General features: G+C 35.3%; 3 protein-coding genes, 1 long non-coding RNA gene and 1 other non-coding gene across 7 annotated transcripts; 2 read left to right on the top strand and 3 right to left on the bottom strand.

Moving 5' to 3' along the window:
- Window positions 1-3,513: 3,513 nt before the first annotated feature.
- On the bottom strand, window positions 3,514-17,708 carry LOC105641718 (CASP-like protein 4A3). Of its 2 annotated transcripts, none has more exons than XM_089716742.1 (3): window positions 16,876-17,708; window positions 16,632-16,767; window positions 3,514-3,849 (listed from the first exon to the last, which is right to left on the bottom strand). In XM_089716742.1, exons 1-3 carry the CDS (start codon window positions 17,562-17,564, stop codon window positions 3,655-3,657), a joined length of 1,020 nt encoding a protein of 339 aa, XP_089572868.1. In that variant the 5' UTR covers window positions 17,565-17,708; the 3' UTR covers window positions 3,514-3,654. The 2 variants fall into 2 exon arrangements, with proteins under 2 accessions (XP_089572868.1, XP_089572867.1); XM_089716741.1 differs by having other exon boundaries at window positions 16,861-17,705.
- On the top strand, window positions 4,748-11,524 carry LOC149492477 (uncharacterized). The gene has a single exon (XM_089716401.1). It carries the CDS (start codon window positions 6,149-6,151, stop codon window positions 11,522-11,524), a length of 5,376 nt encoding a protein of 1,791 aa, XP_089572527.1. The 5' UTR covers window positions 4,748-6,148.
- On the bottom strand, window positions 6,734-6,840 carry LOC119370136 (small nucleolar RNA R71). Its single transcript, XR_005177709.2, has one exon. It is a non-coding gene; the product is annotated as a small nucleolar RNA R71 (small nucleolar RNA).
- LOC149492478 (uncharacterized) lies at window positions 11,965-15,373 on the top strand. Its single transcript, XR_016318982.1, has 2 exons — window positions 11,965-12,281; window positions 13,006-15,373. It is a non-coding gene; the product is annotated as an uncharacterized LOC149492478 (long non-coding RNA).
- Window positions 17,709-18,702: 994 nt separating the features above from the next.
- On the bottom strand, window positions 18,703-26,269 carry ERA1 (Prenyltransferase family protein). 2 transcript variants are annotated; one of them, XM_012226344.4, is made up of 14 exons: window positions 25,982-26,269; window positions 25,804-25,890; window positions 25,387-25,492; window positions 24,905-24,940; window positions 24,240-24,322; window positions 24,096-24,149; window positions 23,705-23,756; window positions 22,883-22,947; window positions 20,867-20,923; window positions 20,630-20,702; window positions 20,380-20,466; window positions 20,136-20,301; window positions 19,906-19,973; window positions 18,703-19,132 (listed from the first exon to the last, which is right to left on the bottom strand). In XM_012226344.4, exons 1-14 carry the CDS (start codon window positions 26,110-26,112, stop codon window positions 18,899-18,901), a joined length of 1,299 nt encoding a protein of 432 aa, XP_012081734.1. In that variant the 5' UTR covers window positions 26,113-26,269; the 3' UTR covers window positions 18,703-18,898. The 2 variants fall into 2 exon arrangements, with proteins under 2 accessions (XP_012081734.1, XP_012081729.1); XM_012226339.4 differs by having other exon boundaries at window positions 19,906-19,976; window positions 25,982-26,267.
- Between the last annotated feature and the right edge of the window lie 616 nt (window positions 26,270-26,885).

Raw genomic sequence — 26,885 nt, forward strand, 5'->3', positions numbered from 1 at the left:
ACACTGTGGCAAGATCTTCAACTGAAGCTGAATATCGAGCAGTAGCAAGTGCAGTGGCAGAAACAAATTGGTTACAAAATTTGCTTGAAGAATTACAGATTACTTCTTTCAAAGTGCCGATCCTATACTGTGATAATGTAGGAGCCACTTATCTTTGTCAAAATCCTGTGTTTCATAGCAGAATGAAACACATAGCTATTGATTTTCACTTTGTAAGGGAACAAGTTCACAGCAAAAAGCAGATTGTTCACCACATTCATTCCGTCGATCAGTTAGCAGATTCTCTTACAAAAGCACAGACACTGCAGCTGTTCAGTCATCATCGATCCAAGTTATGTGTTATTGAACTACCACCTAACTTGCGGGGGCGTATTAGTGAAACTACAGCCATTACTTAGTATTTTGGAAACTAAACTAATCAAGGCCACCAATTCCTCTATATCAGCACAATCACAGAAAATTCAAATTAATTGTAAATATGTAATTTAGTTCCTTTCTTTATTTAGCATCTGTTTTGTATATATAAACTTGTACTAAGTATCAATAAACATATGACAGATTTTACATCCTTCGTTAAACCTTTAGTTTGCTCTGCGCATAAAGAATTTATAACTTCATAATTTGTGTAATGCCTTTTGAATTCTTAAATGATAGTTTAATAGTTGTTTTCTCAACTGATTAATATATTGAAAAAATTATTAACTGTTACATGTCTTTAGAGCTATTCAATTTTTTCAAATTTTATCTATATAAATATATTAATTTCTAAACTATGGATGTTAATATGGCAGCATATTAGAGTATTAGAAGTTGAAAGTGTTCATGTGACATTATATTTTTTTTATTATAATTATTTTTTTTTTCATCATTAAATTTTTTAATTGAATAATGAAATTACAATCGGATGGAATATAATAGGGTTATAATTAATAAACATTACTTTCTCTGTCCCAAAATATAAGTCGTTTTTGATTTGTTATTTTGTATCAAAATATAAGTCCTTTTGTATATTTCAAGAAGTAATAAATGATGATTTTCCGATATTGCTCTTGTTTACACTAAAAACAATAAATACTTCACAAGTAATTATCGGTTTGAGATAAAAGATAATTTAATCAAATTACCATTGAGTTTATTATAATCTAAGAGAATTAATTGCTTCTTTAATCCTTGTACAAAAACCTTAAACAGCTTATATTTTGAAACAGATGGAGTACATAAATAATTAACCACGGAATTAAGGATGGTGAGTGGTCCTGTTCCCTTTATTTTTAAAATTTGTCAAAAATTTACTTTATAAAGTATAGAAAATTTTACCTATAAAATAATAAATATTTTCAATTTCGCCCTTCTTAAAGTTTGAAATTTTTTTGGCTCCCTATAACTTTTTTTTTTTTCAGTTCCGCCATTGTAATTAATGGAGTTACAATAATATGGTTAACTAATAGATTAAAATATAATTTGAATTCATAAAAATATATTGTATTGCATTAAATCTGCTTATATCTCATTTAATTGTAAACAAAAAATTACTAAGCATTTCAATTAGATATATGAGATTCAACAGGAGAGTAAATATTATATTTGAATTTAATTTATCGTGCTAATAAATATTTCACTTTACTACTTGAAAATTTCAAGAGATCACGTAATTTTACATTTCATCATTTAATTAAAATATATAAGTAAATTATTCAATTAAAAAATATAACTCGCAATAATTTTTGAAAAAAATAAATATTTAAATCGATTAAAAAAGATATAATTATGTAATTCGCCTGCCACACGCAGGTACAATAATTATACAATGTATCAATTGATAAAATTTATAAATTTATAGAAACTTATAAAAAGTGTCAAAACAGAGAATTTATTTTTATTATTTGGCTAATTATATTTTATAAACCCAATCCTTCTGTTTAGTTGGAACTGAAGCAGCCACACCGGGAATTAGAAACAAAATAACCTTCTGCCTTTTTTGTTTTTCAAAATTTTTTTTTTTTTTCCATCAACCAGTCTTTTAGGACCATGGGGATGGAATTCATGACCGGTATTAAAAGTCTCGTTCTATCAATTCCTAGTCTGAGAATACCAGCACGTGTAAATATGTGGTTTTTTCATTTGCTCAACTACTTTTATTCAACTGAGATATGATGCCAAGGGAGATAAGGTTGAACATTGAAGATGAGGAATCGGGGTTTGGACAGAAACTGCGACATTTCGGCCCCAGGATATCTATCCTTAGCCATTTGGTAAAATATTGATGCTGGTCCAGAAAAGGTTAGGCTTCAGTACTGGAGGCGGATGTGGAAATAGGACAATTGTTTCGAGAGAACCAAACGAAATTTCTTAAATTTTCAGAGGGTTAAATATAATTTTTTTTATGTTTTAAAGGATCAAAATATAATTTTTTATAAAAACAATTCTGAAGGGATCATGACCACCTTAAGCCCTCGTGTAGCTCCGCCTCTGACTAGAGGGTCCATACACGGAATTAAGAGAGAAGTAGTTTCAACCGCTCTATCTCAACAGTTAATTAGGTATTTAGTAAACTTGCTAATTTAGATATTATTTTATTTGGATTCCATTAATCTCAAAAAAAAATAACTATTAATAAAATTTTTCAATTAATATTTTATGGTTATTTTATTTATAGCTATTTCAAAATAATAATTTTTATAATTAATATTCTTTATTTATATAATACATTGAATAAAAATAGTATATTCACTTTAAAAATATAAAAAAATACACATTATACATCATAATGTATAAAAAAAATTATATCTTTAATGATCATTTTTACATTTTAACAATAAACACCATCAAAATTTTACTAAATGTCAATATTTATCAACTAACTCCATTAGCCACCACCAGCTATGTTTTATATTTTAACAATAATCACCGTCAAAATTTTACTAAACACCATCGTTTATCAGGTGACCCAACTAGCCACCAGCTACAATAAACTGTTATCAACTATCTACTGACATGAACAGTCAAACCAAATAAACTCTTAATTTAATATTATTCTCGATTTTAGTTGTTTGCCAAACCAAAACAAAATGAGTCAATTTAGTTTAGTTCTGATTAGAGACCGAGAGAAGTGTTAAAGACCAAGTTTTACTCTACTCGTCATTTTTTGTTTTTTTCCTTTCGTTTTTTTGAGCACTCAGGAACGGGCTTCATTTCGGGCGAATCTCTAGCAAAACACCATATGACCATATCCAAGTTAATAAAGAATCAAGGGTCAAGATTATCTTATCAGCAAAACCATAGTTTTCAATCAGTTTGGATCGATTTGGATGGTTTGAGCAGCTTATGGCGGTTCACAAACATCCCTCCCTACTTGGTAGCATAATGGCGAACTGCAACATTCTCGCTTGCATGACCCAATTGGAAATAATAACATAAAGAAATCCGAAGAGTTATGTCTACAAATATATAGTTTCTCCAAGAATTCGATCATTAATTCCATCCAAACCAAAGAAGAAATTGCTAGGCTTGCCCTTGATCAAAATACCATACATAGCAACCACGATTCAAGTGAACAGTCATCTTTTGTGTACATAATTTGAAAACGTCTTTTGTATGCTTAACAAAATTTCCCGTATAAGAATCTGTTATTAATCACAGAACGCGAATAATGAGCTATATAGATTTGGGTGTAAAAAGGGTATGGCCAGATACAAGAGAACATAAGGCAAAAGCTACAAATGCCAGGAAGGACAATACCACTGAGGATCTTGCCATTCCTGGAAATTTGTCCTTGCCCCAGTTCGACTCCCAGTCGTCAACTCGGAAAACAGCAGATGTTGATGCTGATAAGAGAAGATATGTCAAAACCTACAATATCAAACACAAAGCTCAGAGTTTCACTTTAGTAATCAGAACAATAAAATGGGAAGTTAAAGTAATCACAGTGCAGGTGCACCTAGTTGTCTCCCCTGGAGGTTCAATGGCTGACTCAAGGTTTCAACAGGATAATTGAGGGTGAGCAGGAGCTCACCTTTAAAGTTATGGATAGAGGTACACGGAGCTTGGCAATATGTTATAGTAAGAAGTAGCTTACAGAATGGTGAAAATTACGATTAAAGTGCTTGATCTATGTTCTCATATAGTAAATAGGTGAAGTTTCAGCTTCACTAGAAAATTACAAGCGACGACCAGGATAGGACCACTGCAGGGTTGCCCTACAGCCCTACTTGCATGTCTGCCTGATAGGCGATGAATACTAAAACATGTCTACCAGACTCTTTATCAATCCCATCTCTCCATTAAACTTTCCACTTTAGAAATCTGTCTCTTAGTTGAAAACCAAAGTCTCCTAAATCTGCATATATATGCTTCAAAAGAGAGGAAAGCAGAGGTTTCACCATCTGCAAACCTTTCAACTTACATCCATAGACATTCACCAAGCACTAATATTTCAAAAGACACCACTTCTTGCTTTTTTTTTATTTGATTTCTAATTATCTCTTCATTACTTTCAAAACATGGATTCTGTTAAAAACCATCTGTATCATGGTAAGGGTCCAAGAAGTCCGTTCTCTGCAAAAAGACAGGAATAAGATGGAATACTTTTTCGTGTCTAAGGATAATACTTTTTCGTGTCTAAGGATACAGCAAAACATAAATAATCAGAAACATACTTCAAATATTTCATTCTAACTTCAAAGTATGTTCCTTTCATATAGCTCTGAACTAGTAACTTAAGCATCAAAAAGTTACATATTAATGATAACTTGCAAATCCAATTTTCTTTTATTGTTATATTTGTGTTGATTTGGTGTCATTTTGTGCTTAAAAGAGTGGTTTAACTTGATTTATTGTTTTTATGCTAGGAAAAGTTGGATTTGATATGAATGAAGCAAAAAGGAGCACAATTGAAATGTTTTGGAGCAAGGAAGGAGCTGCTGGAATTTTGGAACACAAATGCAAGTTGTTAGGCTCTTAGCCTTGGGCAAGACTAAGCAGGAAATCAGACCAGCGGACTGATTGTGACATTATTGGCTGGTCACGACTTCTTCAACTAATTCCAGCACGTTTTACAGCCACAGGATGATATTAGACACAGGTTTTAGTGGGTATTTTTATTGTATTAGTGGACCCCACCTTCTAGGGGCTATTTAAGTCGAAATTAGGTCTTTTTGTGGATTATCTTCCGCCTCCCTTGGGTTGTGACGAATTTGACAGAATTTTTTGAGAGATTTCTACCGAACTTTCAATTCTTGTGAGGATGTTTTCTTCCATAGTCATGTGTGGCTAAACGTTCTGTTCAGTTAAGGCTAAACCAAGGTAGAAGTTTGATTTCGATTGTGAGATTATATTGAACTTAATTAAATTTCTTTATTCTATTGCATTTATATCCTTTCTGTGATTTATTGGGAAAATATATCCCCTAGCGAAATTCTATTGAATGATTTAACAGGGCCCGTTATGTTGTTTGGTAGAAATTTCCATAGCTATTCGGCGTAATCAAATCCGTAATTGTTTGGTTAGGTTGATGCAGTAGTAATTAATATAACTTAATTGGGTAGAACTTTCTAGGTTGTATTAAGAAAGAATATAATCAGATTTAAATGGATGCTCGTAGTTTCTGTTAATCTGGACAGGGTTCTATTAGATTTTAAAGCGGTTAACAGTTAAATCCTTCGTCGTACTTAGGATTGCTAGTTGATTAGGGGTTGTTATTAGATCGTATCTTAGCAACCTATTCCTACGGTAGAATTGGTTGGGTTGACGTTCTTTCTGGCTATAACTTGTCTGTAATATGAATTAAGGAATTAATCTTGAATCAATGATCACTCGAATCAAATTTTCGATCCGCGGTATGCCTTGGCTGAATTTTCTATCAATTGTTCAGGTTCAATTTTTAATTTTATTGCATTTATTTCTTTGATTTAATTTTAATTCGTTTAGTTCGATTATTAAATTCCCCCGTTTCAATATCTATTTTTAATTTTATTTTCAGTTTTGGTCTATTTTCGACAAAGCTAATCCCTAGGGTTCGATCCTTCTCACCATATTTACAAGTTTTATTTTGTAGGGGAGCAGGTTAATTATTTTTGGCGGATTCGACGCCCGTCAAATTTTGGCGCCGTTGCCGGGGACTAGTTAACTTTACTGTTTGTTGTCTTTTTGAATGACCAGGTCTGAAAATTTGCCAATATTATTTGATCCTGAGATAGAGAAAACAGCCCGCTCACTAAGGAGACAAGCGAAAGAGCGAAAGTGGGCCGAATCGATTTCCGGAACTGAACCGGAAAGTCCAGCAGCTGGTCACCTTGATTTTACAGCTGAAACCAAAGAAGAAAGTCTAGAGCAGGAAGAGATTCTTGCAGAAATTGACCAAGAGGAAGTTATGGCTGAAAACCGCACTGTTCGAGAGCTACAGGCTGCCCCTGTAGAGCAGCAGCCTATGTGTATTACTTACCCGGAGTTGGAAGTGCCATTTGAGCTTAAATCGGGTCTGATTCATCAACTTCCGGCTTTCCATGGAATAAAGACTGAAAACCCGCATAATCACTTGAAGGAATTCCATGGAGTTTGTTCTAGCATGAGACCGCAGGGGGTAACTGAAGAGCAAATTAAGTTGAGAGCATTCCCATTCTCTCTTAAAGATGCTGCTAAGGAGTGGTTGCTTAATCTACCTCCAGGTTCCATCACCACATGGCCTGATATGGCCCGAGCATTCTTGGACAAGTATTTTCCCGCTTCTAGGGCAGCCATCATACGAAGAGAAATTTGTGGGGTTAGACAAAAGGCTGGAGAGAGTCTTTATGACTATTGGGAGAGATTCAAGAAGTTATGTGCAGCCTGCCCGCAACATGGGATGTCTGAACAGTCCCTAATACAGTACTTTTATGAAGGGATGCTTGACATGGAAAGAAAGATGGTTGATGCAGCTAGTGGGGGAGCACTTGTTAACAAGACTCCACTCGCAGCAAGAGAAATTATTTCCACTATGGCCGCCAATTCACAACAATTTGGCCAAGTTGAAGAACCCTCCAGGAAGCTATATCAGGTATGTAATTCTTCCATTCAGTCTCAACTGAATGAACTAACCTCTATTGTTAAATCTATTGCTGCAGGGCAACCTGTGAAGAGAAGTGTGTGCGAGGTATGTTGCAGCGATCACCCAACTGACACATGTCCATCATGGTATGGTGATCAAGAGCAAGTTAACGCTATGGGAGGATATTTCGGGCAGCCCCAAAGACCGATGGGTAACACCTTCAATAGTACTTGGAAGAATCATCCTAATCTTAGCTATGGAAGCCACTACCAAAATTTCCAAGGATACCAACCAGCTAGACCACCTCCTCAACAAGCTCCTCCCCCAAAAATACCATTGGAAGATATTGTGAGGTCACTTGCCACTTCTCAACAAGAATTCCAGCAAGAAACAAGAAAGGGAATGCAGAATATGGAACAACAAATTAGTCAACTTGCATCTTCCTTGAGTAGATTGGAAACACAAGGGAAGCTTCCTTCCCAAACGGTGGTAAACCCAAGGGAAAATGCAAGTGCGATCACTTTGAGGAGTGGTAAAGAGCTAAACACAGCAGCCCCTAAAAAAGGCAGCAGCAGTTCTAAGGAAGAAGCTGAAAAGGAGGTAGAAATTCACCGAAATGGGCCTTCCGAACAGCCTGAAGTACGGCAGCCCCAAACCTTTACTGTTCAGCCTCCTTTTCCCGAGAGATTGGTTAAAACAAGGAAGGAAAGTGAAGAGAAAGACATTTTGGAGACCTTTCGCAAGGTGGAGGTGAATATTCCATTATTGGATGCTATTAAGCAAATACCGAAGTACGCAAAGTTTCTCAAGGAACTTTGTACCAACAAAAGGAAGGTAGATAGTGTTGAGAAGGTAGAGATGGGTGAAGTTTGCTCCGCCATGATTCAAAGGAAGAGACTCCCACCAAAGTGTAAAGATCGAGGTATGTTTGCTATTCCTTGTAAAATAGGCAATGTAGGGATTAAGAGATCTATGTGTGATTTAGGAGCTTCTATAAATGTCATGCCTTTATCTATCTACTCATCTTTCAAGGGTTGTCCCTTGAAAGAAACGCGTATTATTATTCAATTGGCAGACAGGTCTATAGTGTATCCCGTGGGATTGCTAGAAGATGTTTTGGTTCAGGTTGGTGATTTAATTTTTCCAGCAGATTTTTATGTACTTAATATGGAGGATGATAAATCCTCGACTGTAGCTGATTTATTGCTTGGGAGACCTTTTCTCCGCACTGCAAGGACAAAAATTGATGCTTATGAAGGCACATTATCTATGGAGTTCGATGGTGAGAAAGTCGAATTTAATGTTTATGAGGCTATGAAGTACCCTAGTGATGTGTCTAGTATTTGTTCTATTGATGCAATTGATCCTTTAGCACAAGAAATGTTTGAATTAAATGCTGTTGACGAGCTTGATTTAGTGCTTTGCAGGAATATTAATATGGACAGTATTAAAGAGATTGAGGAAACCTTCTTGGTTAATGAAAATGTACAGGAAATTGTGTGTGAGATGGAGACAAATCAGCCCCTAACAAGCAGCCACAGCCATATTGTTTTGCCTTCTCACCATGAGAAGCTTTTACCATCTGTTTTGCAGGCACCCAAGTTAGAGTTGAAACCGCTGCCCGGCCACTTAAAATATGCATTTTTGGGGAATGGAGACACACTGCCTGTTATCATCTCAAGCAAACTTAGTGAGGTTGAAGAAGAGTGCTTGGTTCAAGTTCTTAGGGAGCATAAAGAGGCCATAGGATGGACAATAGCAGATATTAAAGGGTTGAGTCCATCAACTTGTATGCACAAGATTCTTCTAGAAGAAGGAAGCAAACCCACAAGAGAAGCTCAAAGGAGGTTGAATCCACCTATGATGGAGGTGGTGAAGAAGGAAATACTGAAGTTGTTAGATGCTGGTATGATTTACCCGATTTCTGATAGCAAATGGGTAAGCCCCGTACAGGTAGTGCCTAAGAAGACAGGAATTACTGTAGTGGAGAATGCTGAAGGAGAGTTGGTTCCTACAAGAGTTCAAAATGGGTGGAGGATGTGCATAGATTACAGGAAGTTAAATGCAGCCACAAGAAAAGATCACTTCCCACTTCCATTTATTGACCAAATGTTGGAAAGATTAGCTGGTCGTTCTCATTATTGTTGTCTTGATGGTTTTTCAGGCTTCTTTCAAATACCAGTGGCACCCGAAGACCAAGAGAAGACGACTTTCACTTGCCCTTTTGGTACATTTGCTTATCGACGGATGCCGTTTGGTCTTTGCAACGCACCAGCTACATTCCAAAGGTGTATGGTTAGTATATTTTCAGATTTTGTAGAGGAGATTATTGAGGTATTTATGGATGATTTTACTATCTATGGTAATTGTTTTGATGAATGCTTAACTAACCTTACAAAAGTCTTAAAGAGGTGTATAGAATCAAACCTAGTGCTAAATTATGAAAAATGCCATTTTATGGTGGACCAAGGTTTGATTCTAGGACACATTGTTTCATCAAGAGGCATTGAGGTTGACAAAGCTAAAATTGATGTAATTAAATCCTTACCTTACCCTGCAAGTGTGCGGGAGATTCGTTCTTTCCTTGGCCATGCAGGTTTCTACAGACGCTTTATTAAGGATTTTTCAAAGATAGCTCAACCGCTTTGCAAGCTTTTGCAAAAAGATGTGCCTTTTGTGTTCAATGGGGAGTGTAGAGAAGCGTTTGATATGTTGAAGGAGAAGCTCATTTCTGCTCCAATAGTCCAACCACCGAATTGGAACTATCCTTTCGAGATTATGTGCGATGCGAGTAACTATGCTGTAGGGGCTGTTCTTGGACAGCGTATTGAGAAGAATCCTCATGTCATATACTATGCATCAAGAACGCTGGACAATGCCCAATGCAACTACTCTACCACAGAGAAAGAGCTTTTGGCGATCGTGTTTGCTTTGGAGAAGTTCAGGTCGTATTTGTTAGGAACAAAGGTGATAGTTTTCTCTGACCATGCAGCATTGAGGTATTTGTTAAAGAAGAAGGATTCCAAGCCCCGTTTGATTCGTTGGATTCTTTTGCTTCAAGAGTTTGATATAGAGATAAGAGATAAAAAGGGGTCCGAGAATCTTGTTGCTGATCACCTTAGCCGGTTGATTTTGAATGAAAAGCCATCACCATTGGACGATGATTTTCCAGATGAGCAACTCTTTAGCTTCCAAAAAGTTGTTCCATGGTATGCTGATATAGTGAATTATTTAGTTGCAGGTACTTTACCGGAAAATTTAACTAGAGCTGCAAAAGATAAAATCAAGAGAGATGCTAAGTATTTTGTTTGGGATGATCCATACTTGTGGAAGTTTTGTTCTGACCAGGTGATTAGAAGATGTGTTATGGATGTGGAAGTGCCATCCATTCTGAAATTCTGCCATTCATCAGCTTGTGGAGGTCATTTTGGTCCTCAACGAACAGCTCGCAAGATTCTGGAGTGTGGACTTTTCTGGCCATCAATGTTTAAAGACTCGTACATTTATTGCAAATCTTGCGAAAATTGCCAGAAGACAGGTAATTTGAGTCGTAGAGATCAGATGCCCCTTACCTCTATTCTTATTTGTGAGATTTTTGATGTGTGGGGTATAGATTTTATGGGGCCATTCCCATCATCATTCGGGAACAGCTATATATTGTTGGCAGTGGATTACGTGTCCAAATGGGTTGAAGCTAAGGCAACCCGGACTGATGATGCGAAGACAGTAGTGAATTTTGTCAAGAGCCATATCTTTTCTCGGTTCGGACTTCCAAGAGCAATTATAAGTGATCGAGGAACTCATTTCTGTAACAAGATTATGGAGAATCTGTTCAAAAAGTATGGTATTACGCATCGTGTCTCTACAGCCTACCACCCGCAGACAAGTGGACAAGCAGAAGTTTCGAATAGGGAAGTGAAGTCTATACTGGAAAAAACTGTGAGTCCTAATAGAAAAGATTGGAGCGTCAGGCTGGACGACGCTTTATGGGCTTATAGGACAGCGTATAAGACACCGATAGGAATGTCACCTTATCGCTTAGTTTATGGCAAACCATGTCATTTGCCTGTCGAGTTGGAGCACCGCGCATTTTGGGCTATTCAGCGCTGCAATATGCAATATGGTGAAGCTGGTGATAACCGAAAATTACAATTGCAAGAGCTTGAGGAAATTCGCAATGAAGCTTATGAAAGCTCCAGAATATACAAAGAGAAGACTAAGGCTTTCCATGATGGCATGATATCCAGGAAGAGCTTTGTAGTTGGTCAAAAAGTTCTATTATTTCATTCTAAACTCAAATTATTTCCTGGTAAGTTAAGGTCCAGATGGACTGGTCCATTTGTTGTTACTAATGTTTTTGCTCATGGTGCAGTGGAAATTCAAAGTCTAGAGACCAATAAAATTTTTAAGGTGAATGGGCATCGATTGAAGCCATTTTATGAAGGTTTTGGAGCTACTCAATCGGAGAATTTGAGGCTCGAAGAGTCTGGGGAGTACAGCTGATTAGCTCAAGAAAGTCTAGCCGGAGACGTTAAAATCAAGCGCTTACTGGGAGGCAACCCAGCATTTAGTTTTTGCCTCATTTTATTTTATTTTATTTTTTTTTCTTCTCTGAATTTTCATTATTTTTTTTTTTCTTCTTCATTTTTTTTTTTTTTTTGAAAAAAAAAAAAAAAAAAATTTTCATGAAGGGTGTCGTCCCTAACCTGGGGACACTGTGTTTTTCTGGGTTCAAGAGTCTATAGCAAAGCTTCTATGGGGTTTTTAAATGGCATGGTTAAAATTGTTTTATTTTGTATTTTATTGTGTTCGTTGGGGTGAGTATAGAGAGTTTATTCATTTTAGCAAGAGGGTATATTTGACTTTTTTTTATTTTTTTATTCAGCTACTTTGTTATTATACTGGGTAAAAAATAATAATAATAATAATAATAACTGGTTATATTTGTGCGGCAACTGCAAAGAAAACAAAAAGAAAAAAAAAAGAGAGAATAAGAGAACCCAAACAGGGGCAGCAGGCACAACAGGGGCAGCAGGCGCTCTTTGGACGAAATCTGCGTTGGCTGCGAGTCTTGAACGACGGCAAGAGTTCTGAAGAACGACGACAAGAATTTTGTCACTCCGATCGACGATCTAAAACCCAAACAGACTTTCTTTTCGTCCTTAGCCCAATCCTACGTCACTCTACAGCGCGACGCAAAACCCAACAGCAGCGTCTTCCTTCCTCATCTGATTCCTCTCCGTGCCAACTTCAGCAACAGGTATTAATTTACTTCCTATTAGAATAGAAATCGTGATTTAAGATAGTGTCTGTGCTCCAATTTACTGCATTGTCATTGATTTCAATTGGGTTTTTTTTTTTAGTTAATCAATTGTTGCTGAATTTGAATTAGGGAAGAACTTAGCTATATTATAGATTGTTGGCTGAAGTTATTTGAGCACATTATGATTTATGGGTTTTGTTGTTTCGCAAGTTTTTATTGGGTTTTATTGTTTAACTTTGCAATACTTGCTGAAGGGGACGTTTTTATAATTTTCTTGCTTGTTGATAATTCGAATTTTGTTTAAATTGGAGTTGGAATTGATAACTGAGTGGAGTTCGATCGCTGAATATTATGAGTTGGGTTTAATTCTAGGCTTTTATTGACTAAATTCAGTGTTCAATGCGATTTGGGATCAATTTATTGGGTTTAAAATTAGTATTTTGAATATGAGCTCTTAAAACTTAGAATCTGTTGTCATTGTTTGAACTAAGTTTGCTTGCCTGTTTTGCTATGTTGTTTTAATGCCATGTTCAGTATTGGAAATTTGATTGATAGTTGAGCAGAATTGTTTATTAAGTTGAACTGATTTTGCTTTGCTGGCTCTTTGCTTGGTTAACATCTTTGAGGTAATAGAAAGCTGAATAACATTTGCAGACTAACAACCATTTGGTTTGCATTTTGTTCTTTTGTTTTTCTTTTGGTTGTGTTTTTGTGTTTTCAGTTGCATTTCAGGATGAGCAAGAGCAATATTCTTAATGGCTAGAACAGGGCAGTTTCCTTCACAACAGGGCAGTTTCCTTCAACTTTACCTTTTATTTACATTTTAAGCCTTGAGTCCACATTGAGGACAATGTGTGGAGTAAGTGTGGGGAGGGGAATGTGACCATCTTTGCTGAAATTTTTAATTTTACTGCCATGTGTTGTTCTTAGTACTTGCTTATGTTTATGCTGCTGCCATGTGCATATTTGGTATGAAACTTGACCGGTTTTGACTGTTTTGTAAAAATGCTCCTAGAGTTTTTATTTACCACTTATCCCATGAATATTTTGAGTAAAATTTTTTATTTTTGAGCTGCATTTGGGATTACTCTGGGACTTAATTGTGTCTTTAAACATGATTTAGAATTTATAGGATATCTAGAGAGGATAACTTTGCTTTTGAAACTTGGTCTGACTATTGTGAGAGCCCTAGACGACAAGACTTAGCAAGCGAAAACCATAACTTGAAATTGACCGTCATTGCACTCGTGAATCTTGGTTTAAATTGTTTACACTTTGAATTCTCAAATCGGGTTTTCGAAACTTAGCCTCTTTTGATAAGTGTTTTTGAGAGCAATCGTTGAAAAAAAAAAAATTTTAGGATAGCTTCCGAACACTAGAACTCTCTTCTACGTTCCCTTGAGGCGAAATCCTAGGTGAGTCTCGACTTTGGAAATGATCTAGGCATTCTTTGGTCGATCTAAAAAAAAAAAAAAAAAAATTCTACGTTTTCCCACCTTGACGTTACCATCCTTCTTACCCCTTCTAGCCAACGAAGCATGCTAAATGCGTGTTTCCAAATTCTTTTCATAACCCCCAATATAACCATATAACACAAAAAGCTCTTTGCCCACCACCTTTGAACAAGGAAATACTCTTTTTAATCGTTGTTGAGCATGCATGTTTAAGTTTCAAGTTTTGGCGCGAATGCATTTTTGTTTCGTGTTTATGTTTGTGTTTTGGAATAAATAGTCATAGCGACTTATATGTAATTAGTCGTTGTGATGTCGAAAAAAAAAAAAAGGAAAAGAAAATCAGAAAAGAAATAAAAAAAAAGAAAAAAGAAAAAAAAAGAAAGGAAGAAAGAATAAATAAACAGCAGCAATAAAATAAAAAAAAAAAAAAGAAAAATAGAGGGAAAGGCTACAATGTTATGTTTTGTTTTGTGAAGTTGCATTTGTTGCCATCTAAACATTAAAGTTAATAACGTGCATTGCTCTTTGAACTTAATGTGAAAGACTTATTTTCTTGTTACTCTCTAGCCTTACATTATCCTTTTCTTTTGTAACCATTACCCTAGCCTAACCCATATAAAAGACCTGATGATCCTTAGTTGAGACTTGTCCTACATTAGTGGAGAGGGAACCGCGAGGAGAGCTTATGGTTGTTCATTATCTTGTTTTCTTGAAGCTACGAAAATGTATTTTATATGCTTTGATTATTGCTCGATAAAACATTTGTTGATTCAAGCTTCGTATGTGTGCGTGAGTGTTTTCAGAATTCTTAGTGTAACCTTTTTCGATTGAGTTCACGATGATGGGATGATTTTGACGGTTTGATATCCAATTGCGATGTTGCGTTGTTTGCGGTTTTTGCATATGTTGAATCGAGTTTCGTTGTGAAGTTGTGGTCTCCTATATAGAATAGATGTCGAATTCTAAGTCATGCTTGAGGACAAGCATGGGATAAGTGTGGGGAAATTTGATAACTTGCAAATCCAATTTTCTTTTATTGTTATATTTGTGTTGATTTGGTGTCATTTTGTGCTTAAAAGAGTGGTTTAACTTGATTTATTGTTTTTATGCTAGGAAAAGTTGGATTTGATATGAATGAAGCAAAAAGGAGCACAATTGAAATGTTTTGGAGCAAGGAAGGAGCTGCTGGAATTTTGGAACACAAATGCAAGTTGTTAGGCTCTTAGCCTTGGGCAAGACTAAGCAGGAAATCAGACCAGCGGACTGATTGTGACATTATTGGCTGGTCACGACTTCTTCAACTAATTCCAGCACGTTTTACAGCCACAGGATGATATTAGACACAGGTTTTAGTGGGTATTTTTATTGTATTAGTGGACCCCACCTTCTAGGGGCTATTTAAGTCGAAATTAGGTCTTTTTGTGGATTATCTTCCGCCTCCCTTGGGTTGTGACGAATTTGACAGAATTTTTTGAGAGATTTCTACCGAACTTTCAATTCTTGTGAGGATGTTTTCTTCCATAGTCATGTGTGGCTAAACGTTCTGTTCAGTTAAGGCTAAACCAAGGTAGAAGTTTGATTTCGATTGTGAGATTATATTGAACTTAATTAAATTTCTTTATTCTATTGCATTTATATCCTTTCTGTGATTTATTGGGAAAATATATCCCCTAGCGAAATTCTATTGAATGATTTAACAGGGCCCGTTATGTTGTTTGGTAGAAATTTCCATAGCTATTCGGCGTAATCAAATCCGTAATTGTTTGGTTAGGTTGATGCAGTAGTAATTAATATAACTTAATTGGGTAGAACTTTCTAGGTTGTATTAAGAAAGAATATAATCAGATTTAAATGGATGCTCGTAGTTTCTGTTAATCTGGACAGGGTTCTATTAGATTTTAAAGCGGTTAACAGTTAAATCCTTCGTCGTACTTAGGATTGCTAGTTGATTAGGGGTTGTTATTAGATCGTATCTTAGCAACCTATTCCTACGGTAGAATTGGTTGGGTTGACGTTCTTTCTGGCTATAACTTGTCTGTAATATGAATTAAGGAATTAATCTTGAATCAATGATCACTCGAATCAAATTTTCGATCCGCGGTATGCCTTGGCTGAATTTTCTATCAATTGTTCAGGTTCAATTTTTAATTTTATTGCATTTATTTCTTTGATTTAATTTTAATTCGTTTAGTTCGATTATTAAATTCCCCCGTTTCAATATCTATTTTTAATTTTATTTTCAGTTTTGGTCTATTTTCGACAAAGCTAATCCCTAGGGTTCGATCCTTCTCACCATATTTACAAGTTTTATTTTGTAGGGGAGCAGGTTAATTATTTTTGGCGGATTCGACGCCCGTCAATTAAAATAACTTTCCCTGCATAAAATAAAGTTATAGGGCCTAAAGTTCCACCTTCTGCTACTTTAATAAATCTTTCATGTTCTAATCCAGGTGTTTTGGCAAATCAATGAAAAGTGACTTTATTCCTCTCACTTTACTTCAGTTGCAGAAACAGATTGCTTTAAAATTTAGCGTTTCAACACTACAAAGTAGTGAAAGTGATCTCCTTCACTAGCAAAAAGTGAATATCCTCATAGAATCACAAAGTAAAAAGCATGAAAAAAAAAAGGTCCAAGAATCACCAAGAACAATACAACAGATGGTCCCATTCTATTCTTAAGCAACTCAATATGGGACAATGACCCACAAATATCGACCTATTAGTCCACCGTCCATGGCCCCCTAATACAGTCACCATTATAGGATTTCAGTGGCCCCTATAATTAACCAAATTGAAAAATACTGCCAACCCAAAAAAAATAGGAGTTGTATGGACATGGGCCTTAAATTAGGTAGAGCAATTAGTAAACAATGACATAAAGAAAAGGACTTGCCTGATCTATAGTGAAATCCAGTAAGTACCGGAGCTGATTCCGGCCAAAATGTTTTCCGGTGGCCAAAGAATAGGCTAGATCATATGCTTGCAGTCCTGAGTACACAAAACCCATAACATTTATTGACATACAGTACCTGCAACAAGCACATAACAAATATTTTTCCCGTCAATAAAACAGCAGAAGTTCAAGAAATTAAAATTAAAGGGTCAATTGAAAAAGAACGGACCTGAATTCCTTGTACCTATAGAAAGAATCAAAAGCCCAACCTTGATTCTTATCAGCAGCCATGACTGAAAACGAAACCAAGCAAAAGACTAATCCTAAGAATCTAAAGCCTAACAAGGCCTTGTTCTTCATATTCTCCTTCTCTCTCTCTGAAATTGAAGGCTTTCTCCTGCTACTACCACCACCACGGCCGCCTGGAATACCTACTTCAACTGGTTTCTGAACAGCATCTTCGTCTTGGGTTTTAGAAACCGGCATGCGAGGTGGTTCCGGTGATGGAGATGGAGACTTAGCTGGTGATGATGATGAGAAAACATAGGTTTGAGACGTTTGATCTGGCGGGGGAAATTGGTACTTGGCTTCTTTAAGCTGCGGCGGAGACAACACATAGTCATAGTCGTGAGAGGTATGATGACCTGAGGAGTCTGGTGATGGAGGTTTAGAAGGAGGAGGTTTTGGAGGTGGAGAAGAAGAGTGCATTGAGACTGGTGGTGAAGTTGAAACGGTGTCGTTTTCTCCTTCTTCTTGTTCTAATTCTTCTTCTTTTCTCTCTTCTTCTTCTTCTTGTTCAAGTAGTTCTTGCAAATGGTGTGGTTGTTTTGGATGTTCTTCTTCTTGTGGTGGTTGTTTTTGGTCATTTTCATGGTCATAGTGCTGCTGTACCTGTCCCTGTCCCTGTCCTCGGTCGTTTTCATGGCTTTTCATGGTTGCTTGCTGGCTTAGTTTCTTTGGCCTATGGTTTTACAGTTTGAGAGAGTGATAAAATAGCCGAGACAGAGAGAGAGAGAGAGAGAGAGAGAGGAAAAGTTGAAGGAAATTGCAAGTGAGAGTTTTGTATGGAACCTTGAAATGTTTTTACTGGAAAATTTGTCTTTGTTGACAGTAATTTAAAGTTTTTTTATTTTTATGCTGTATTGTTGACAGTAATATTTTCATTTCATTTTTTATATTAACATTTAATATTTTTGTCCAATACATATATAAGAAAAATTAATAAAAACATTGACAGTGATATCATTTTGAATAATTGTTTTTTAATTGAATTTTTGACCTACCCGTCAAATGTCATCCTTTCATCTTCGCATGATAAAATTTCGTGTGCGAATACACACTTTCGCTTTTGATTTAAATGGGATAACTGTAAAGAAAAATTAAGATAAATGATCTTATGATGTGTATTTCCATGATCAGTTACATATGAATATATTTCATTTGTATAAAGAATAAAGGCACTTCACATAATAAAAAAAAAAAAAAAAGAAGAAGAAGAAGAATAAAGGCTTTTAAGACTTCTTTTCACTTATAAGAGCGATACGTCTCAGGTTTAAAATCTTTCAATCTTTGACTTTTATTGTGTAATTCGTAATATAATTTTCAGCCCATTTTTTCTTGATGAATAAAAAAAAAAAGGCACCAAATTTTTGAAAAACAATTTATAGGTTATGATAGTTGCAATATTGTTCCAAAAAAAACAATTTATTTTTGAAAAATATGTTCAATTATTTCATTTTTCATTGTTTAATTACAATATTAGAAATTAATTTAAAATATTAATTTTTTTTAATTTATAAATCAAGAACAATATTTAAAAATATGATAAAGTTATTGCTTAATATGAAAAGAAAAATTGTAGATTATATGGCATTCACCAGCAATTACCACCTGGCTACAGGCGATTGGCAATATTAATAAACGCCTGTATAGTGTTATGATAAATTTTTTCTGTCCGAAAATATTTCTCTCTTTGAAAATAAAAAGTCAAAGAAAAATGGTTTAATTTTTTCTGATTCCGAAAAATATTTTACGTAGACTTATTAATTCTAGTAGTAATTGACCTGATGAATTGTATATAGAAACAGCAGAAACTAACATTGATCAGAAGTCAAATTAGACAATGGACCTAATGCTGCACAATACAAAATATGAAAATACTACAATTAAGATATAGTACTTCAAAGCTAGCGCTCTTCTACAATCTATGAGAAGAACAAAATTTTCAAAGTACTGTTGCATCCTGACCTGAGTTCAGATTAATATTGCTAAGAAGAAAAGAAATCACGAGCTTCATGGTATTGCTTTAGGACCACATTGTATAGCGGATGAACAGGTTCCAAGAGATTAGAGTAAGGACCTAACACCGCCCTTGTTGGAGGCGGAGAATGCTCGTCTTTCGACCAACTATACTGACACACCGAGAGGCCACTTAGACAATAACATGTGTGATAAAAGTCCCTAGCCTTACCAGGTTTGTCTCTAAATCCACCATCTTGTTCCTGCAGTGACAACCACAAATTTTTCTAAATCAACTGGTTACTCAAATATCAGGGAACCAAGCCACTTCATCCAATGCTATTTCTGCTAATTTAAATATTTGAACTAAAAGTAGTCAAAAAGAGTTGAAAGAGCACTTGATTTTATAGAATTCATTTACACCAAAAAAGCTTTTAACTTTATTTTTCTTCTAATGGGGGAAATTAGCGCCAGTTAACATGTGAAAGAATAAGTGTACGCAAACAAGCAATTGAATGTGCTTTTTGTTCCCTCTTCTTCATTCAGTTATTATTTTCTCTTCTCTTTTCATTGTTATTATATGGAACTATAGGGATGAGAGTGGGGCCAAAATTTTAGGATATCAACTTGCTTTGACTCATTTATTGTGGATTTAGATAATTATAAACATCTATGAGACAAGTAGAAGTAATAAAATTACTGCTCGTGACAAGTTTAAGTAGGGCATAGATTTAGGGTATCTGGGCACCTGCTAAGCCCCTACCTGTTACCCACTATATTAACCTAGCTTGGTTGCCTGTACCCATAGCTACCCCACCCGCATCTACCCAGTTACGTATTATTTGGAAATGTCAATGACACTTGATCATTAAATGGGTCCGAGGAAAGAATACGAGTAGCAAAATTATTAATGGGTATGAATACAGGCAGTTAAATGGATTTAAACAGCTTTCAGGTGCAGATGGTAAAATTCTAAACAGATTCGGGTGCAAGTAGTTCACATTTTGTTAGATAGAACTAAATCTCCAATTTATACCTGTGAGCACAGAAGTATGTACTGCTGCAAGGCCATACTGTGAAAAGGAGGTACCATTTCTCCATGATCTACTGGAAAGGCATCACAGACAATGTTAAAATGAGAAGATGAGAGAATTCATGCGATAAGTAACAGATCTACAAAGTAGGTCATTGATTAAAAATAGAATCTCTATAATAGAAGAAGTTGGGAATAAAGACACTTTCTTTACTGTTTCTAAATGAACTTACCTCCCTGCTTAAAATGGTCAGGTTCATCAGCCTCAGATGAATTTCCATTTGTAACTTCTCCTTCAGAAGTGCTATCTGTAGCATAATCTCCTGCTTCAGCATCAGAAAATGCCACGCCTTCACCGCTAACTGACCGTAATCTTTGTAATATTGCAAAAACACCTCCCTGATAAATTCTCTTTGTTAATATAATATAAGATGAAAAAAAAAAATATGGTAATTAAAAAAAAAGATATAATATCACCTGCCAGAAGGAGTAACAACCGTCGACCAATTTGTTTGTTCTCCCCTGAAAGCCACACTCCACTCCTTGTCGAAATACCACCCAATCCTAATACAACATCCAACAATCAAAACACTAGCCCAAGACACCTCATGAAAATCATTATATATATAGTTAGATTCAAGGATATGTCCGACAAATAAAACCACAACAAATGTAATTTACACAAAAATGCTATGAATTGTCAATAAAAGAGGAAATATTATCTTACAATTAAACGAGCCATGTCCAGCCGATTGACCTCATTGATCAGAACCATTGCAGCCAATCCACAAAATGTGTACCTAATGATGAAATCATTAAATCTGTGAGAGGCTTTGCTGGGCAAGTGGGACAAAAAGCAGAGGATGACTCATCCATGAGAGCAAGGAAGTAGCAAAGATATTCTCAAATAAAAGAAATAGCCACTTAGTGAGAGATGAAAGGAGACAAGTATGCAAAAACATACCCACCATGAGCTTCAGAACCAGGTTCTCCAGCAATGCCACCTTCATAGGTCTGACAACTACAGTAGGATGTCAGAGAGAAGTACTTTTAGTTGACTGCATACTACTCGATGTATATCAAAGCAAAATGTAACGTCTTAATGATAAATTAATCTGAATGCAAAGAACTGTTCTCATTAAGGTTGTTGCGCTTTTTCTAATCCATTTAATAAAACAAAAAATAAAGCAACTTTAACAGGCTAACGGACTGGAGCGTAAATCTCATATGAATATCTGCAAAACACAGTCAATTACTCATTTGCCATAGTTATACAGGGCAAGAGACAAGCATCAGAAAACAACACAGATCCAAGCTGCCAATTAATAGCATGACAACGGAAGATTATTGGGCCTGATTCTTCCTTCCTCTGTACGATAGTAGCACCTCACACAAATCAATTCCTACTTGCAGATGATTCAACAAGAGTGTTATGATCCTAATGGCAATACAAGGTATAGGATTTGACTTTGATCCCACATTGAAAATATGGAATTTCAATATGGAGTTTATATGAATTTGGGTCTATGCTAATCTCAATTGCTAGCTTTTAAGCTATGGTTCTCCCAAGGTCACATCAATTGGTATCATAACAACATCATATCTTCCTTCTAAACCACCTATCCATGGTCATGTCCCTTTCAAATCAGTAGAAATTTTCTTTATAGTTTTATATTCTATTTTGTTCCCCTTATGCACATTGAGCTTTCAACAGATCAGCCAACATTATATGGTCATATAGCACTAGCCCATACCACAAATGACTAAAATATGCTAGATAAGTTACAGATGGTAAGTAAACACAGCCATTGGCAAAAGATGCAGGCAATTTTTCAGAATGGTTCCAGAGAACTAGTTAATTCATCTTGTATATATAAAGAAAACAAAAGTCATCCCTCGTTAAGTTCATGCCTGGATATTCTAACTCACACATCTACCCATGTGGACCAACACGGGCCAAATTAGCTCTCAGGGACTCGTGATGGAACCTTCGGCTAATCTTCTTACAGCAGGACCAAGCAAAAAATGTGGAATGAATCCTAAATCTGGCCGTGTCATTTAGCATCCTTTGCTTCCAAAATTAAAATGTGAAAGGTAAAAATAAAGCAGGGAAGAAGACAGACGAACCAGAAACCAGTAACAAAAACGGAGACGTTGAGTAGGCTTGATTTTTAAGCAACTTAACAAGAGAGAAATTCATGAATAAAGGAGAGTAACTTCAGACAGGAAAACATTGGGCAAGAAGAATAACAAAGAAACCCAACTGGTAAGAGCCATAAGCTCTCGAATTCTAAATAATGACCATATTAAGAAAACCCAATGGTGAAATGTAGTTACAGACTCTAGTAAGCAAACATAAAATTATTTCAGATGAGATTCCACGGGTGTTAGGCTTGCACGTTTCTATCAACTCAAGCATAAGCTCTAAGTATGTGGGTATTGTTAATTCAAAATCATTACCTAGGATAGAAGCTATGCTATCCTTAAAAATAAAACGCTCGATCCTATACATGAGGTCTATGATTCCAAATATTGAGCATTATGTAGCATATATACCTAATAATAATGGTGAATCACCATGATAGCAACATACTAACACCGCTGATACCATAATTTTTCTGAACAAATTCACAATAGCACTGACCATAAGCATTACACTTTGATTGTGAACACACTGACACACCTAAACCACACTATGACTGCAACTGTTATTAAAAATCATAATGGGACTTACACCAAATTGCACCTATTTGCAGTATTCTTCAATACTAGGCAATAATTTCCAATTGCAAATGCATGTCTGAAAGGTTACATTACCAATAATAAGATGCTTTTTGTGGATTATAAGCCAGGTACATTTGCATCAAAAGAGTCATTCTAGAACACAATCCAAATTAACCTAAACGAATATATGAATGAAAGAGAACGAAAAACAGTTACAGTTCCACAATAATAATAATAATAGCCAATAAAAACCAACCTTATGATGTAATTACCAACATCCTTAACCAGCTCATCATCCAAAATGTTGAGAATACTTGCAACCTGGTTGGGAAAAAAGGATAGGTACATTGGGAAGTTAAGCAACACCATAGAAGCAAAAATAAGATCAGAAAATGAAAGAGATTAGCAGTAAAAAAAGCTTCTAAAAGAAGAATAAAACATGTAGAAGACCTAAGTGTGCTCAATGTCTACTCTTAACTATTGCGCAACCTAGACATGTCCAATGTCTACTCTAGCTGCTGGGCAATTGTAATTTCCTTGCCTCTAGCGAATTTAAAAGTAACTCAAAACTAAATAGTAACATTGGTCCAGGATTCATTCCTCAAGCAAGATAATCAAGAGACATTTTGCAGCATCAAAAAGAAGAAAAAAAGTCAATTAATTACAAGCATCAACAGGTTTGACTGCTGACAAAATTCAGAGGATAGTGGAAGAACAAATGGAATTGCATCAGCTTTGTGGCATTACCTTCTACGGTTTTCCTTTTCCTTTTTTTTTTTTATTGCCATCTTACCTGATCCTATGCAGCTTCAATCTTTTGCACTTTACACATAGACAAAAAGAGTGATAAATCAACCTTGTTTTTGAAAAGTAATCACATGGTTGGGTTTAAGTTCCTACTATACCTTAGATGTTGAACAAGTACTTTAACTCCTAATAAATTCATATGATATTCAGGCCATCAGAATGTGTTCAGATGAAGTATTGAGATATTTTGAGAGTGTTGTTCTTGTAAGAACCACTGTACCACATATATACACGATGCATTCCTATAAAGAACTAACTGTAGCTGACTTACTGAAATGGCTGTGTAACAAGCCCGCACGTCCATTTCCCCACCATCATGCATCCTACAGTTATAAAAATAAGTGAGATTCAGAACTAATCTTAAAAATTCATTGGACAAAGATTTCCATGTGAAAATGAATAACTGTAGAACTGCCACGTTGACAAATCAAAACATTTTAAGTAAAGTGAATAGAAATTCAGATTCATAGAAAACAATAATGTATTACGAGTAAAATTGAAAAGATACATAAATATTAATAGACCATTTGACACTGCAGAATTTCTGATGCAATGTCATCCTCCTAAACGCGAAAAAAATTTACACAAAGCGTATGCAATTGCGATGCTCATGCAATGTCAATTTTCCAGTTGAAACTGCAGAAAGAAAGATGAAATCACACCTGAATGCACCACTTGGGTCTTTTACTTTCCGCAAAAATGTGTACAATTTCTCTCTGAAACATTCATTGAAATCAATCACAAAAGGCATAAATTATATTGAGCAAAAAAGCAATTATTCTTTGAAAGCAGCAACAACTGACCACCTATTAATAGACGATAAGGCTCTACGCCCACCCAAAGTAATAAGTGAATTAACTGCAGCATAAGTTGTTGCAAGATGAGGCATCTGACACAGAAAATATAAGTTAATCTTGACAGAATGTCAAATTGACAACCACTAATTTCAATGGAAAAATGGTTAATTCACAAAGAAAATAGGATATCCAGAAATTCGTTAGATCAGCACAACACGAGAAAAACACTAGAGCCCTCACGACACAACAAATGATTATGGTGAACTTATATTAGTTCAAGGAGGCCGCAAAGGAATATAGCCAAGACATGAAGATACATCAAGAAATTAACAGTGCGTCCCTCAAAATGCAACATAAATAAGACCAGTTCCTAAATAATCCAACAAGATTTACAGTTGGGCTTCTTGGGAAGCATAAAAAAACAAAAATTGTAAAGAAAGTCAAGTACAAGGGAACTAACTATTTATTTTATTAGTTTGCATAGAGCTAATTGGTATCTCACATTAATTTTTTAAAGGCAGAGACAGATTGAAGAAGAGGAACAGAGCATGTTTCATAGGTCAAGTTTGAGTCAGTTTAGTTCACATAAAACTAACGCAAAATAATGGAAATATAAAAAAGAAATAAATTTATTAGAACATGTGAGCCATCTTGCCAAAAGATAAAACGCTTGCCTGTCCAGGTCCACCACCATATCCACCGTCTGGATCCTGTCAATACAAGAAATCACAAATCACCAAGAAGAAAAAAAAAAAAAAAAAGCATCTTAGCTCAACCATGACTCAACCTTAAGAACAATAACTGTAAGTCAAAAAATTGAAAAAAAAAAAATAATCCGATATTATCATTTCTTTCAACTGAATCAAAAAGCTACAGCCCATGAAAAGATAAAAGGCCAGGCCAAATGTGTAAGCAATTATTTTTGCTGTTCTTCAAATTTTATATCAGTCATATGAGTATGAAAATGCAGACATATATAACATAGGATTATACTGATTTGTAACATTTGCAAACATAACTAAAAGTTCATCCAGGTATTTAATAAAGTTAATTGCTGTAACCAAATAATTCCAACATCTAAATTTCCAGAATTTTGATGATAAGCAATAACATCAAGTAAAATAAGTTTCAATGCAAATTTATTTAAGCCTCACACCTGACATCGATTAAGAAAGTCAATGGCATTATTTTCCAGTTCAAAATCAACTGACTCCCCCAGTAAAGCAATCGAATGCAGGATCCAGTAGCAAAGCCAAGGTCGACTGCACAAAGCAACAATGCGTGCCAATAAATGAGAAAGAGAATCAAATTGGGTATATGAATAATTTTAAGGCATACCAGGTAAACTAATGCATAAAGTCTGATTATGCAGTCAGTGACAAAAACTAATTTCCATAATTAAACCCTCCTCAATGAAACTAGCTAATAAGAGTAGCAGACAGATCACTTTGAATAGTTTGTAATTATAACTAGATATTGAATAGTTTCCAACCATATTTATAACTAAAAATTTTCAAATTTCAAGTTCGATCAGATAGAAAAACTAGAAATTGAAGGAAATAAAGAGATTCACCTGGAATCCAATACAACGAAGGAGGGGCTGAGTTGCTGGAGTCCTCTGGTTAGATAATCTATATGCTTATCACGTACAAGCTCAAGCCTATAAACCGAAATAAACTTCAGTTAATTGAGAAAATCAACTTAGAAGTGAAAAATGAAATTGCAACTTAATGATAATTTTGTTAGTTTACATTAGGGTTTGGGCGCTATGAGGAATCGTAGCGAAGATATCGTAGATTTGGAACACCTGATCTTGAACCATCCATTGCTCGTGCTGACTTACTGTCGGTCGACGCCGAGTCGACGATCCCACTGAGTCCATTCTTTCAGATATCTTCCGATTTTTGGAAACTTGGCTTGTTTTGACTACAAGTCAATCACAGCGCAGAGTCAATTCGCTTTCCCTTTGTCATTTAGGTAAACAGACGGCAGCACGTCAGATTTTCCCGGTGCGGTACTCGATCCCATGAGTTTTTATTGGAAGCCCATGAATTTGGCTACGGTCACTAAAAATGTCAAATTTAACTTTTTCAGTAACTTTAATCTTTGAAGTTGTTTAGAACGGTTAAAAGTAAATATTTAAACTTTTGATCCAATTTAACTCTTATTCTTAGTTGGTTGTAATGTTTAACATTTTCATACACCTCGAAAAAACTCTTATAAAAAAAATGTTAATTAATTGATATTGATGAGTTTTGATTTGATCAAACCGCTGAAAATTAGTTCAAAAACTTTAAGTATCAAACACTTTAACATTTCAAATAATTATATACTGTTTAATGGATATTATCTTTAACATTATATGCACTTTGACATTATCTTTCCCTCGAATTCATTATCTTTCCCATAGAATTCACTAATTAAAATCGTTCTATAAATAATTATTAGTTAGAAGTTATACCCGTGATCCTTTCCCTGAATTCACTCGTTAAAACCGTTTTATGAACAACTACTAGTTAGAAACTAATGGTTAAAGTTAATATTATGAAACAGTAGCATTTAAGGGCCTAAAATAACTAATGCAGCCAAACACACCGTTAATAACAATCGAATGACATTTAATTAATTTTGAATATTTTAAATATCAATCATAAA

The sequence above is a fragment of the Jatropha curcas genome, chromosome 11 (assembly GCF_041381405.1).
Source record: "Jatropha curcas cultivar XTBG-Jc1 chromosome 11, XTBG_Jcur_1.0, whole genome shotgun sequence".
Taxonomy (NCBI): domain Eukaryota; kingdom Viridiplantae; phylum Streptophyta; class Magnoliopsida; order Malpighiales; family Euphorbiaceae; genus Jatropha; species Jatropha curcas.

Excerpts from the sequence above, each read along its gene's own strand:
- LOC149492477 (XM_089716401.1), top strand. The coding sequence starts at position 6,149 with ATGACCAGGTCTGAAAATTTGCCAATATTATTTGATCCTGAGATAGAG.
- LOC105641718 (XM_089716741.1), bottom strand. The coding sequence starts at position 17,564 with ATGAAAAGCCATGAAAACGACCGAGGACAGGGACAGGGACAGGTACAG. Across the intron at positions 16,768-16,860 it reads TATAGGTACAAGGAATTCAG|GTACTGTATGTCAATAAATG; the intron begins GTCCGTTCTTTT and ends TGCTTGTTGCAG. Across the intron at positions 3,850-16,631 it reads TGGATTTCACTATAGATCAG|GTTTTGACATATCTTCTCTT; the intron begins GCAAGTCCTTTT and ends TTGATATTGTAG.
- ERA1 (XM_012226339.4), bottom strand. The coding sequence starts at position 26,112 with ATGGACTCAGTGGGATCGTCGACTCGGCGTCGACCGACAGTAAGTCAG. Across the intron at positions 25,891-25,981 it reads CATAGCGCCCAAACCCTAAT|GCTTGAGCTTGTACGTGATA; the intron begins GTAAACTAACAA and ends TTCGGTTTATAG. Across the intron at positions 20,924-22,882 it reads GTTGGTAATTACATCATAAG|TTGTCAGACCTATGAAGGTG; the intron begins GTTGGTTTTTAT and ends ATCCTACTGTAG.